The sequence below is a fragment of the Oryctolagus cuniculus genome, chromosome 1 (genome assembly GCF_964237555.1).
Source record: "Oryctolagus cuniculus chromosome 1, mOryCun1.1, whole genome shotgun sequence".
Lineage (NCBI taxonomy): Eukaryota > Metazoa > Chordata > Mammalia > Lagomorpha > Leporidae > Oryctolagus > Oryctolagus cuniculus.
In genome coordinates, this window is record NC_091432.1 from 38913041 (window position 1) to 38926776 (window position 13736).

Sequence of the window (13736 nt, forward strand, 5' to 3'; positions counted from 1 at the left end):
TTTACTAGTATTGTCTGTAAGGATATTTTTATGTATCTTTAGATATTTGCTGTGTTTTCCCCCCTGCAGGTCAGGTCAGTAATCGGTAATTAAGTGTTTATTGATAGAAGAGTTTTGATATCTTTTCATTTCTGAATTATCCATAAATTTCAGGGCAAATTTAGTTTGTGTAGGGTGTGTATCCTTCCAGAGTTTTTATATCCAGGTGAACTTTGATCAAAACACAGATAATATATGAAAATCTGTAAGTATAGTTTGTTGGATAAACTAGTGAAGCACTGAATTTGAATTCTCTTTAAAAATCAGAGAGGAAAGAGGCTTCTGCAGGAATATGGAGACCAGCTCTGTCAATAATTCACAGGAGTGACCTTGAGTGAGTCACGTGCTTAACCCTTTAAGGGCTTTAGTTTCCTCATCTGGAAAACAAGGAAGTCAACAGCTCTAACTGCCAGTTGTTTTCCTTCTATTTAATTTGATTTTTGGTTTTGATGCACTTATCAGGTCCCTTGTGTCATGTTCAGTGAAGGATAGCCGTCTATCTATCGCTCTATATATATCGGTCTATCTATCGCTCATTCACCCAGCGTACTGCTCCAGTTGTCCAGTTTAATTGGGATCTTTCCATTGAATGGGGAATTCACTGTCTCAGAGCAACGATGTGCTGGTATTTCTCTTATTCTGTGATCCTTAAGGCTTGCCGTATCCAACAATATTTTATGATTACCAGTCAAACCAAGTGCTTATGCCAGTTATGGTATCACAAGTATTTAACGTCCAGGCAGTTGGCTCTTTACATTAGAATTGTAAGGTAACATTTGACAGCTTAATCTCTTAGGAAAGATCAAAGTTTGTATTAGTAGGTGGATCCAGGCAAGTTTAGGCATTTTCTTGTCCTCTGTCAGTCTACCTCGCAGATTCTTATTTTAGTCATGTTATAATAGTGGAAAGTACTGACAGCATGCAATTATTAGTTTTGGTTTCTATTCCTCTTGGTTGTGCCTATCCTTTTATTTTCATTTTTTCTTATCAATCAGTAGTGAATATTGGGCAAGATCATGGTTATTAGTCTCTTTCCTGTTTATTTACACAAATATTAAGTAAAATGGTAAGAACTGTGTAAGTGATTCATTGAGATCTTTCTAAGACTATCTCCCACTTCTTGACTATAACAGGCAAAGATATGAATACCCATAGAAGCAGAATATTTGTTGGTGTATCTGGGGTAAAAACTGTCCTGCAAATGTGCCGTTAACTCTGAAAAAGGTAACTAGTAGAACTAAAAGTATTCTTGATAAAACAGCTGTTTCAATTTGTAAAATTTGATCTCAAGGTTTCAGGTTCAGAAATGTTTTCCAACTTATTTTTTAACCAACCTCATAGCCTTCATGTTTTGGCAATGCTAAAGTTTGTTTTCCTATATATAAAGAATATAGATAAGTCCTTTTTACCCTCAATGTTGTTCAGTGAAGTGTGAGTTCTTAAAAGCCTGATGGACGATGATATAATGCTCTAATTCTAAATACCTTAATTGAAGAAAAAAAATCTAGGGCACTTAGCAAATCGGTTCTCTTACACAATGGCTAATTTGTCTGCCTTTCTGGACATTTCTTTTGTTTCTTTAAGTACCTGATGGTCAAGCTGTATGCCAGGTGTCAGCTCTATTGTCTGAGGGTGAGTTCAAAACTGGGTTTAAAAAGTAGTCTTTGCATGAGACAGAGTCTGATTTCATAATTCATTCACATTTAATAACTTCTCACCTTTCCAAAGACTTTAGCAAGTTAGTACTTAGATATCCCTTTTAAATAGCAAGATGTAATTGTGTAGTACTATACTTCGAATTCACCACCCTAAATATTTGTGACTAAACTTTGTATATGGCTGGGCTATTTTTAGCAAGATTCTTAAAGTACACTGAAGTATTCTGTGTCATGTCCAGGCAATTAAAATTCTGAATGTTTGGGTTGGTTATTTTTAGTCCCTAACACATACTTTTATCCTATTACGTATTTTAATTGTCAAAAAAGCCCACTTAGCCAGGTCCTCCCCCACCACAAGATTTGGCATGATGTATCTGTTATTTTAAATGCAAATGATTTGGGTCCAGGAATGCCTTTATAATAATCTAGGTTCAAGAAGTGAACTTTTTTTTTTTTAAGTATATTTCTTCACTTTCTTTACTGAAAGGCCCTATGGAAAGACCACTGAACAACACTCCTGGGATAACTTGTTGTCCTATAGAATATAAGAATATCTTTATAAGGAAATGTAAGCCATAGATATTTTGGGAGGCAGCTGGACCAAGATGGGGCATACGTTTGGTTTCCAGACTGCTCTGTTGTCTGTGCGAGTGAGAAAACTTATGGAGGGAGCATATGTATTATATTCTATGACATTTGGTGACTCTTGTCCTTAAAATTTGATTTATATATAAATATTCTGAATCAGGTTAAGTAAAAGGCTGTATAAGCCCCCCTACCTGGTTGTTTTGATTTCTATTTTTACACTAGAAGAAACATGACTAACTTTTTTTGTAAGAGATTTAAAAATAACATTGACTATTGAAAGAGTGAAAATCTCATTACACTCTGTCACCAAAATATTTTTGGTACTGTATTTGAATGGGAGTGTAGAATCCAGCGTCCACAAAAATGGTGACTTCGAGTCTCCCCAGCCCCTTATATTTTTAAAGTGCTATTTGGGGAAATTTTCCTTCCCCAGAAAAGTGATATAAATTTGGCAGGAAGATGGCTGCTTTACCTTGGAGCTGTACTGGGCTTGGCTAAGGAATGTGTCTAGGATTGCTTTGGGTCTCCCTTCTCGATTTCCCTCAGGCCTTCACAGCTCCTAGTGTAACCCCCAAGGTAATTCAGTGCAAATGGTGATGTAGAACCTCCCCCCAAGAGCTTGATTAGAGCTGCTTGCCTATAAAGGGAGATGAGTTTTATAATTCTCACTGTCTTCCCATTTCTGGTTTTGAAGGTGCAGTTTGGGAGGAGGTGTGCTTCTAAGTTGGCAGTCTCTTCTCTGAAACCCCAGGGATGGGGCTATGATGTTACTTTCTGGGTTTTTCCCATTTACCTAAGGGCTAAGCTGCGTACTTAGAAAGAAACTATATGGATTATACACAAAGGGCTTGGCACACAGGATATTTTAAGGAGAGAGATCCCTGGTTGATACTGTTCTAGAATGACATGCTTTCTATGTACAGACCATCTCAAAGTGGCTTTCTTGCAGAATTCTCCAGAGAATGGGAGAGTACTGCCTCTCCTCTAATGACCTAAAGCCTATCAAGTCTTCTTCCCAGTAGTTGGGGGAGGGAAAATAATGCCAGCTGTGGACCTTTAGGTTTCTTAACGTCTTTGAAGGCTGTCCTGCACTCTTCAGTCTTCTAGTTCAGGTGCTAAATGAATCAGATTTTTGCATTTTCTAAATGTGGTGATTGCCCTTTGTCAAGCTTTCTTTACTTTATTTTATTTTATTTTTTTTAAAGATTTATTTGAAAGGCAGAGTTACAGAGAGGCAGAGAGAGAGAGAGAGAGGTCTTCCATTCGCTGGTTCACTCCCTAGATGGCTGCAATGGCTGGAACTGTGTGATCCGAAGCCAGGAGCTGGGAGCTGCTTTCAGATCCCCCACACAGGTGCAGGGGCCAGAGGACTTGGGCCATCTTCTACTGCTTTCTCAGGCCACAGCCGAGAGCTGGATCAGAAGAGGAGCAGCTGAGACTTGAACCGGTGCCCCTGTGGGATGCTAGCACTGCAGGTGGCCGCTTTACTGGCTACACCACAGTGCTAGCCCCCAAGCTTTCTTTAGCTCACATAAGTTGAAATAGACACAGAATTCACATAAATTTCATCTGAGTTCATAAGAAGGGAATATTGAATGAATTGTTTTTACAACATTTATTTTTTTGAAATTTCAGGGGGTGGGGGAGGGAGAGAGAGAGAGAGGAGAGAGAGAATCCAGTGGTTCACTCCCCACATGGCAGCAACAGCCAAGGCTGGGCCAGGTTGAAGCCAGGAAACAGGAATGCCACCCAGGTCTCTTATGTAGCTTTCAGTGATCCAAACACCCTAAGCCATCTTAGGCTGCCTCCCAGGCATACTAGCAGGGAGCTGGATCAGAAGCAGAGTAGCAGGACTCCGATATATTGAATGAATTTAAACATTTCAAATATTTTAGTGCTGAATTTCTACAGTTACACATGAGTTTACTGTTACTTAGCTGTTTGTCATAACCCCAGCTTCCGTCTTTTCTGTGTTGCTTCTGTTCATCTCATTTGTTGTTGTTGTTGTTGTTGTTTTTTTTTTTTTTTTTTTTGTATCTTAACATTTTCCTATAAAGAAAAATTTTGGTTGGCCTTGTGTTTTCCGGGATCATTTGGAGTTCATGGTCATGTTATCCAGTTTTTTATGCCACTATCAACTCTCTGGTCTTCTTTTATAAGGATATTTTTAATAACATTTTCATTTTATGAAAAAAAATGATTTTTTTTAACTTGTGGCTCATGGAATCAAGGCCCCCACATTCAAGAGCGCATTCTAGATATTGGGTGAGTCACTTCACCACTTTGGACCTTAAATTTCACATCTGCAAAAAGAAGGTGCTCGCTTTATCTTCAGGGTCACACCTAGGGATCTTTTTTCAGCATGAGCTCTTTGAGTAACACTGAATGAGGACCCAGGACCCGATGTGTCGTTTCTTTTGAGAGTGACTAAGTATTTATATATGTACGTTACCACTTTGTGATTTAGAATTCTAAGTCCTATTTCTTTTATCCTTTGAATTCATGTCAGGTCCAAAATCTATTGTAGTCTTCACAGGTGAACCACTGTGCTAATGGAAAATGGCTATTCAACTGGCAGATTTTCCTTTCAGAAATCCATAAAGCTCCTGGTGGAGAAGCATGAGATGAAAAATATGTATTATTTCATATGTTCATGGAAATATGTATTATCAAGATAGCATACATGGATTTAAATTTTTTGTACCAAAATAAACTTACCTGTAATTCGATTTCTCACAAATGTTTTCAATCCCCTTGTGTTTTCCCATGAAGATACCTTCGTATCAGTGGTACTCCTCCCCTTCCACCAAGGCAGCCTGGTGGTGTGGAGGAACAGTTTCTGTGGGGGAAAGCAGTTGGGGGAGATCCTATTCTCTTGCCTTGGGGCTTGATTCTGCTTTCTTGAGATAGTTGGTCAAGTATTAGGGTGCTGTCCCAAAGGGAGAATAGTGTATTTTCAGGCCAAATTAAAGACATGTGACCTTTGCTCATGATATCCCTGCCCTTTAAAGATAGTTCCAGTGTAATCTTTGGGTACGAATTTTCTACTTCTAGATTCTGGCATACTGAAGATTTTCATTAAACAAGCTCCTTGGGAAGCCTTACTTGTACTTTCAGACTTTGGAATACTTAGGACTCCACCAATAGTGCTCTTCAGGAATTCTCATGCCCATGGGCGCCAGCAGTTCTTGGTTCATTCTGTCCTTCCTTGTTGGGGATGGGTAGGACTTTCTCAAGGCTGACAACTTGCCTACATGTTTTGTTTCTAGAAATAATTATATTAGATAACTTTTTAAGTCCTTTAAAAGTGATATTTTATTGGTTATTAGATAACTATATTTTTTATACTCGAGATTATTTTATAGGTAAAAAGGGATGTTATGTTAAAAGTAAATTTTAGAACTAAGTAATTTCTTTAGAATGTTTCATTTTTCTAAAAGGTACAGTTGACTCTTTCTCGGATACTCCCTTCTCTGGGTTTTGATTCAGATCTGATTTGAAAATGAATTCTACAGCCCAGCCAGCAGCCAACACATTCAGTTGTGCTCACTCAAAACCTGAATAGGCTGAGTGTCTCAAATACAGTTGTGCATTTTCTATCCTCTCTTTCTTTTAAAAAAAGGAGGGGGGGGATGTTTTTCCCATTACTGTCTTGACATCTGCCTGGTTACACATGAATAGCTTGACCCAGTCCCTCAGCGGGGAGACTACCGTGGCCTTGCTTTCAATAGCCATGTCACTGACAAAGAAAACATATGGAATATTTCATTCCTATCCTTTGCAAACAGAGTCTGGGACTGTGAGGGCATACAGCAGAAGGCTTCCTACTTCATGGTAGGTTGGCACATTTGCACGTTAACCACAGACTGTGCTGTCAGTAATCAAACTGTTTTCCAAAGCCCCATTACATTCTGTGGAAAGGAAATCCTCCGTTTTGGATAAATCAATTTCTAATATCAGTTTGAATTAAGTCTGTGTGGCGTGCTTCCAAGGTAGGATTTCCTACTGAACCATATATATTCATCAAAGGGCGTGTATGTGTGTGTGTGTGTGCGCACGCGCGCGCGCGCACAGGGCATTTGGTTTCTGCTTTTGCAGACTTGGTATGTAATGTGTGTTGGGAATGCAGATGCTTGATTCCCAGTAGAACATGCCTTGAGGACTGCCTGCCTTTATGTTTATCTTCTTGTCAGTTCACAGAAAGAGATCAATTGATCTTTCTCATGCTAGCCAAACACTGCTGCATTGACTGGGAAATGTTTCTGCTGTCTAGTACCCGCTTTCTACTTGGGGGCTTGATTTCAATTCAGCTAGCATTAAAGGGCTTTGGTTTTTGGCATCTGAATCTATGGTGTGGAGGCTTGTTGGCAGGTGTGACAAGAGACAGCCAAGAACATGGAAAACAGTGGTAAGTTAATTCCTATCTTTCTCAGGTCTTATTCTGTTTTCAAAAACTTACCCTTTGTATTACCTTGGCTGAGGTAGCATTCTGTTAGGAGAAAAAAAAAATCCCAAACCTATGACATTCAAAGGTGAGAATAGTCATAATTCTGGTGGAGAAAATAGTGACATCCATTTCATCAGGACCCTTTCTAATGCTGAAGTTTCCCCAGCCTGAGTGTCTTCTTTTATTATATATATTATATATATGAGCTAGTTTTGACCAGGGTTGGTTTATCTAAAAGGAATTGATCTGTTGATTATTTTATCCCAGATACAGCCAAATATTTATATGTATATGTAAATCTTATCTAGAAGCCATTTATTTATTTATTTATTTTTGACAGGCAGAGTGGACAGTGAGAGAGAGACAGAGAGAAAGGTCTTCCTTTGCCATTGGTTCACCCTCCAATGGCCGCTACGGCCGGCGCGCTGCGGCAGGCGCACCGCGCTGATCCAATGGCAGGAGCCAGGTGCTTCTCCTGGTCTCCCATGCGTGTGCAGGGCCCAAGTACTTGGGCCAACCTCCACTGCACTCCCTGGCCACAGCAGAGAGCTGGCCTGGAAGAGGGGCAACCGGGACAGAATCCGGCACCCAGACCGGGACTAGAACCTGGTGTGCCAGCGCCGCTAGGCGGAGGATTAGCCTAGTGAGCTGCGGCGCCGGCTGATTTCTTTATTTAAAAAATTATCTTTTCATCTACTTTAAAAGCAGAGTGATAGCGATGGAGAGAAAAAGAGAGAGAGGGAAATCCTCTATCCGCCATCTGCTGATTTATCCCTCAAATGCTCTTAAGAGCCAGGGCTGGGCTAGACAAAAGTCAGGAGTCCAGAACTCCATCTGGGACCCAAGTGCCTGAGCCGTCATCTGTTGGATCCCAAGATGCATCAGTAGGAACCTGGATTGGAAGTAGAGCAGCCAGGACTCAAATTCATACTTTGACATGGGATGAGGGCATGCCAAGCAAAGACCCAGTCCACTACCATAATAACTGCCCCAGAAGGCGTTTTTGATGGTTCATGATATCAGTATCGAATATAAGATGTATAACTTTATGCTAGTAGAAGTTATCATCTTTCATATTTTCTCATTACTTCTTTTTATAATTCTTTATTATAATAGATTCTCTTTGAATTTATTGGCTCTTGAAATGTTAAATTTTAAAATTTTTGTTTTATGGTCCTTCACAAAAGGATCTACATAGGTTCCCTCTTTTTCTGTTTTTTTTTTTTTTTTTTTTTTTTTCCTTAGTGCTACTATATTTTTATCCTGGAATGAAGGATTTCATCTTGAATGTTCTATCTTCATTTTGTTGACCACCTAACTGAAATATGCCATATGGTAGAATCTCAGATGCTGTATGGTGAGTATAAGGAGCCAGGCATGAAAGACAACCTTCTGTTTCATTCAATTTGTAAGACATTCTAGTAGAGGCAAAACTATGTAACATAAGAGACCTAGGGTAGAAAATACTTCAGCACTGGCCGGCAGCTGGAGGTAGGAAGAAGTATTAACTACAAAGGGACACAAGAAGATTTGGGAAAGTGATGAAAATAGTTTAGACCTCATCAGTGGTGATGGCCACAGGATTGTGTACATTTCAAAACTCAGAACAGTACACTAAAAACAGTGAAATTTACAGTGGAGAGGTTTGGAGTTTTTTTTTCCCTGTGATTCATAATTAGGATCATCACCCTGACAACTGCTGAACTTTTGAGATTCTGAGTGGCATTTGAGAGCCTACCATGTTGTTGGGTATTTCAGTAAGTGACACTCATTTTGAATGCTGAGGAGTATCCCATTGTGTGGATATATGAGGGTACCTCAAAAAGTCCATGGAAAATGCAATGAAAAGATAAGTTTATTTTGGTACAAAAGATTTCTGAAATCCATGCATATGAACAGTCTTTTCAAAAGTTCATGAAAAATGAGTATTATGAAAAAAGAAATGGCATAGATTTCAATTTATTTGCACCAACTAAACTTAGCTTTTAATTCTATTTTTCCATGAACTTTTGGAAGTAACCTCCTACTACAATTTGTTTATTCCCCAGTTGAGAGAAATTTGCCTTGTTTCTAGTTGTTTGCAGTCACAAATAAAATCACTATGAGTATTCCCATAGTGAATTGAGGGGTGGGATTTTAGTGCCGCTTGGGTTGCCTGCATCTCATAACAGAGTGCCTGGGTTCGAGTCTGAGATCTCTTCCCAATTCCAGTTTCCTACTTATGTGCACCCAGGGAGGCAGCACGTGATGGCTCAAGTAATTGGGTTCCTACCACAACTGTGGGTTCTTGACTTGTGGCTTTGGCCTGACTCAGCTCTGTCACAGTCATTTGAAAAGCGAAGCAGCAGAGAGATCTCCCTCCCTCTCCCTCCCTTCCCTGCCTTTCCTTCCCACTCCCTCTTTCTCTGTCTTCCTCTCCCCTCCTCCATCCTTCTCTCTCTCTCCTTTTTCAAATAAATATAAAAATAAAACAAGATTTTTGTATGAACACAGGTTGTTATTTCACTTGTGAGAATACTTAGAGTAAGATCCTGGGTCATATAGTAAATATCAGATCATACAATGTTTTTATCAGAAAATGTTTGTCTTGATTTTAATGTCTTGGAGCTATAAGGTTTGTGCCATCAGTTACGTAGAACTTTAATATATTGTTAGAATGGTGTGTAGTATTAGCAAAACCTGCTAAAAACCGATTTTGTTTAACTGTCTGTAAAGGAGAATTCTTAAATCTTTTTGAAAATTTTCATCTACTTGAAAGGCAGAGAGAGAGAGGCAAACATCTGCTGGTCCACTCCCCCAAATGCCTGCCAGATCTGGGCCAGGCTTAAGCTAGGAGCTCAGAACTCCATTCAGGTCTGTTGCATAGGTGGCATGGACCCAAGCACTTGACCCAGCAAATGGTACCTTTCAGGATGCTTTAGCAGGAAGCTGGTTTCAAACCGGAGTAGCTAGGACTCAGCTCCCACTCTGATATGGAATACAAGTATCCCAAGCGCTGCTTAACCCACCTGCACTCTAACACTTGCCCTTTAGCTTCTTTGGTACTTGGCAGTTACCATGATACTCCCAAAGACTCTTACAGATATGATCCCAATGTGAAACATTTTGATTACAGTATAAAAAATTGGACTTATTTGTGTATCCATATTTGGAAGGTCCAGTTTAAAAAAAATGGAAATTTAGTGAGTTGGGCCTACATGTGTATTCAACATATTACTTATACAACTATAATTTCCACAATACCCATTCTGGGTTCATGGAACTGTTTCTATTTTATAGCTGAGGAAACTGACATTTGAAAGGGTTAGGTAACTTGCTCAGGCATCCTTTAGTGGATGACAGGTTGTTGGTGAAGCTCAGATGTTCTGTCTTTAAGTCTGTTCATCACTAGTTTGCTTGGCATTTGACAGTTTATCAGACAAGAAAAAGATAAAATAAGAAACAAAATGGTGAGAAGCAACATAGAGTGGGATACTATAATTTGATTTAGGAGTAATCATATTCAAGAATCTATTTATGGGACCAGAGCTGTAGCGTAGCAGTAAAGCCGCTGCCTGTGGTGCCAGCATCTCATATGGGCACGGGTTTGAGTCCTGGCAGCTCTACTTCTGATCCAGCTCTCTGCTATGGCCTGGGAAAGCAGTAGAAGGTGGCCCAAGTCCTTGGCCCCTGCACCCACATAGGAGACCTGAAGAAGTTCCAGGATCCTGGCTTCAGATTGGCCCAGCTCTGGCTGTTGTAGCCATTTGGGGAGGGAAGAAGTGTATCGCAAACCTCTCTCTGTCTGCCTCTGCCTTTCTGTAACTCTGCCTTTCAAATCAATCAATCAATCTTTTTTTTAAAAAAAGAATATTCACTGTGTAAAATGAAGTTATTTATTTATAGAGTTTTCTTAAAGTATCTCTGCCTCTGTTTTTCATACATCTTCATTTAAAAGGTTCAAAAAAAAAAAGGTTCACATCATGTTTCCATGTTAATAGTGTTTTTCTGTGTTAGAAAGGTATCAGTCATGATTTTTGGTTTCTACCTTTTTTTTTTTTTCTTTTGTGGCATTCACTTACACAGTATATGAGGATCAGATCTGTTGGTGGACTTAATTTTCTTAAGGAGTACATTTCTGAATGTGCTGCTTTAAACCAAAACCTTGAAATAGATTACAAAGCCGAGTATGCAGTGTGATGGTTCCCATATAGCTGCCCCTTCTCACTCACAGGAATTTCCTGCCTCTCCTGTTGAAGATGTTTTTATAGGGAAGTCAGCATAAAAGTGAATCACCCATGAGCCTTTTTTTCCCCCCTAAGGCATTTCATTTAGTCAACTTGGTATTAATTTAGTTGGTACTCTTTAGTTGACTTGAACACTGTGTTTGTTGATGGTGTGAGCTGATGTTTATTAAGCTGTTAATATTTTACAGACTTCGTGAGTTCCTATTTGGATCTGTATGATCTTTCCTTTAGCAGCAGGGTTACTCATGGTTGAATCTGTGGCCACAGTCTCCAGTGTGAATGCCCTGGTTGTAGCCAGCCCCATCCTAGGCAGTCATTTGCTTGGTGGTTCTGAAGCTTCTCTTCTCCTGGAAGCATTTTGTTTTTTTCTCTTCACTTCAATTGCATTTTTTTTAAAAGATTTATTTATTTGAAAGGCACAGTCACAGAGAAGCAGAGAGAGAGAGAGAGAGAGAGAGAGAGAGGGAGGGAGGGAGGGAGATGTGGGGAGCAACTGGGAGCAACTCGGACTAGACTAAGTTACTGGAATTAAGACTTATTCTATGCATCTGCTCTCCCACAATATGGCGCTGGGAGAGGAGGAAACAGCTTCTACACAGCTGCCTCCAGTTCAACCAATAAACTGTAGGACCTGCTCCTGATTGGAGGAGAGCAGTGTACTCGGCGTGTGGGTAGCAGAGTTGGGATTGGTGGAAGAGGACTATAAAGGAGGAGAGAGACAACATGCACCAGGAACATCTATCTGAAGGAACACCTGTGCAGCCCCCGAGAGAGCCGGCTGACGGTGTGCCGCTCCCCCGCGGAAGTGGGGAAAGTGGCAGGGGGAACCGCCCTTCCACGGAGGTGGAAGGGACGGTTGCCAACCCGGGAAGAACCAGCAGCAAACCCGGGGAGGGCCGAGCAGACAAAAGAACAGCGCAGGGTCCTGTGTCGTTCTTCCACGAAGACGGGGAGCGACAGGAGAGAAGTCTTCCATCCACTGGTTCACTCTCCAAATGGTCACAATGGCTGGAGCTGGATGGATCCAAAGTCAGTAACCAAGAGCTTCCTCTGGGTCTCCCATGTGGGTGCAGGGGCCCAAGGACTTGGGCCATTCTCCACTGCTTTCCCAGGCCATAACAGACAGGAGGATCAGAAGTGGAGTGGCTGGGCTTAAACCGGCACCCATGTGGGATGCCAGCACTGCAGACTATGTGCTTACACTGCACCACAGCGCTGTCCCCTTCAATTGCATTCTTAGTAATGGATGAAGTTTATAAATCATCACCATCATCATGTTATTAACTGAGATGCTCATAATAATGTTATTGAATGCCAGGCATTAAGTGAAGTGTTTAATCCTCCCAACAACCCCTTCAAGCACATGCTGTTGCTCTCTCCATTTTAGAAATGGAGAAACCATGGGGAGTGAGGGATAATGACCAAAGGTAATGAGTCAGGTTTTGCAGATTAGATGTTGGCTTTTGGTGTTTTTCAGACCAAGGTTATTTGATTGAATGTGTTGTACAACATTATCTTTTAGTGCTTTCTAGATGTAAGTGTTAATCTGTCTTAGATATCTAGATATAACAAACTGCTCACTTATTATTATTCAAAAGTCTGAGAAAGACAGAGATGGAATGAGAGAGATCTCCCATTCACTGGTTCACTCCCCAAATGCCCACAACAAGCTAAAGCCAGAAGCCACAAACTCAGTCTAGATCTCCCAAGTAAATGGCAGGCACCCAAGTAGTGGAGCCATCATCTGCTGCCTCCCAATGTGTCTATCAACAGGAAGCTAGAATCAGGAGTCAGTGAAGTGAAATGTACGCATCCCACACAGTATCTCAACCACTATGCCAAACACCTGCCCCCCAAAATGCCCATTTTATAGATGAGAAGTTGGTTGTAGAGAAGTTAAAGCTGTGTTGTCCTCAGCTCCTTAGGCTGTAGATTTGAGGCGGAGCTTACAGGTCATGTAACGCAGTATACCTAAAGCTCTTCTGTGTTGTGGGTCACCCATTGAAGTGGCTTAATCTTCCCATGGGGAAAAGGAAAAGTCCATTTTCCCACTGGACTGTGTTTACATCTACGTGTTTGTAGACATGATGGTGTTTTATTATTTGCTATTTCAATTACATCAATTGTAACATCAGCATTTTCAGAACTTCTCCCCTTCTCACTTTTATTAGGAACTGGTAGAAAATAGATTGTTTGGCTCAAAATCCAGTTATATTTAGTTAAATGTTTTGCCCAGAATCATTCACAGCCCTCTAGAATATGTTAAAACAACAAGCAAAAGGAAAGACCCATATCAAAATAGATATTTTGATTATGTAAATCATCAACATTTAATAAGAATTTTGATTTGTGGCTTGTACCTGTTAGGTAGTGAGATTTGCTATGCTTCTTCTAAGTCTTCCTTTGGTCTAGTAGTTTGTTGAAGATGAAAGACATAGTTAATTTGTGGAGGTAAGTAGAAAGGTTTAATACAAATAATTTTATCTGTCCATACAATTCTTTGAGAGCTGAGAGCTATGCGTATTTGTATAGAAATTCATGGAAATCAACAGTCTTTCACCTTTAAAGTAATAACTCACCAAGATCATTCAGTACTTAAAAATAGATTTGTTCAATGTATATTTATTTATTAAGTGTCTTATGTTAAGAATTGTTTTTGGTGCTAGGGACACAGAATTGAATGAGACCTGACAACATCCTTGCTCTCAGTAACTTGCCTGGCAGGGTTGAGGCAGAGGTGGCAGCACATAGTAAATAAACTTCATAAACCTGTACGGT

The 13736-nt window shown here is 40.2% G+C and overlaps 1 protein-coding gene across 6 annotated transcripts in view; it reads left to right on the forward strand.

The window, feature by feature from the left end:
• Positions 1-13736, forward strand: part of LGR4 (leucine rich repeat containing G protein-coupled receptor 4) — a 121425-nt gene that overhangs the window by 4667 nt on the left and 103022 nt on the right. The window contains exon 1 of one of the 6 annotated variants that reach the window (XM_051825178.2): positions 62-6693. The exons of 4 other annotated variants lie outside the window; for them this stretch is intronic. In XM_051825178.2, coding sequence (XP_051681138.1) covers positions 6509-6693 — 185 coding nt within the window. In that variant the 5' untranslated portion in view covers positions 62-6508. Of the gene's footprint in view, positions 1-61; positions 6694-9725; positions 9730-13736 lie in introns of those variants that run through there. One more of the 6 variants, XM_070072149.1, reaches the window with a different exon arrangement.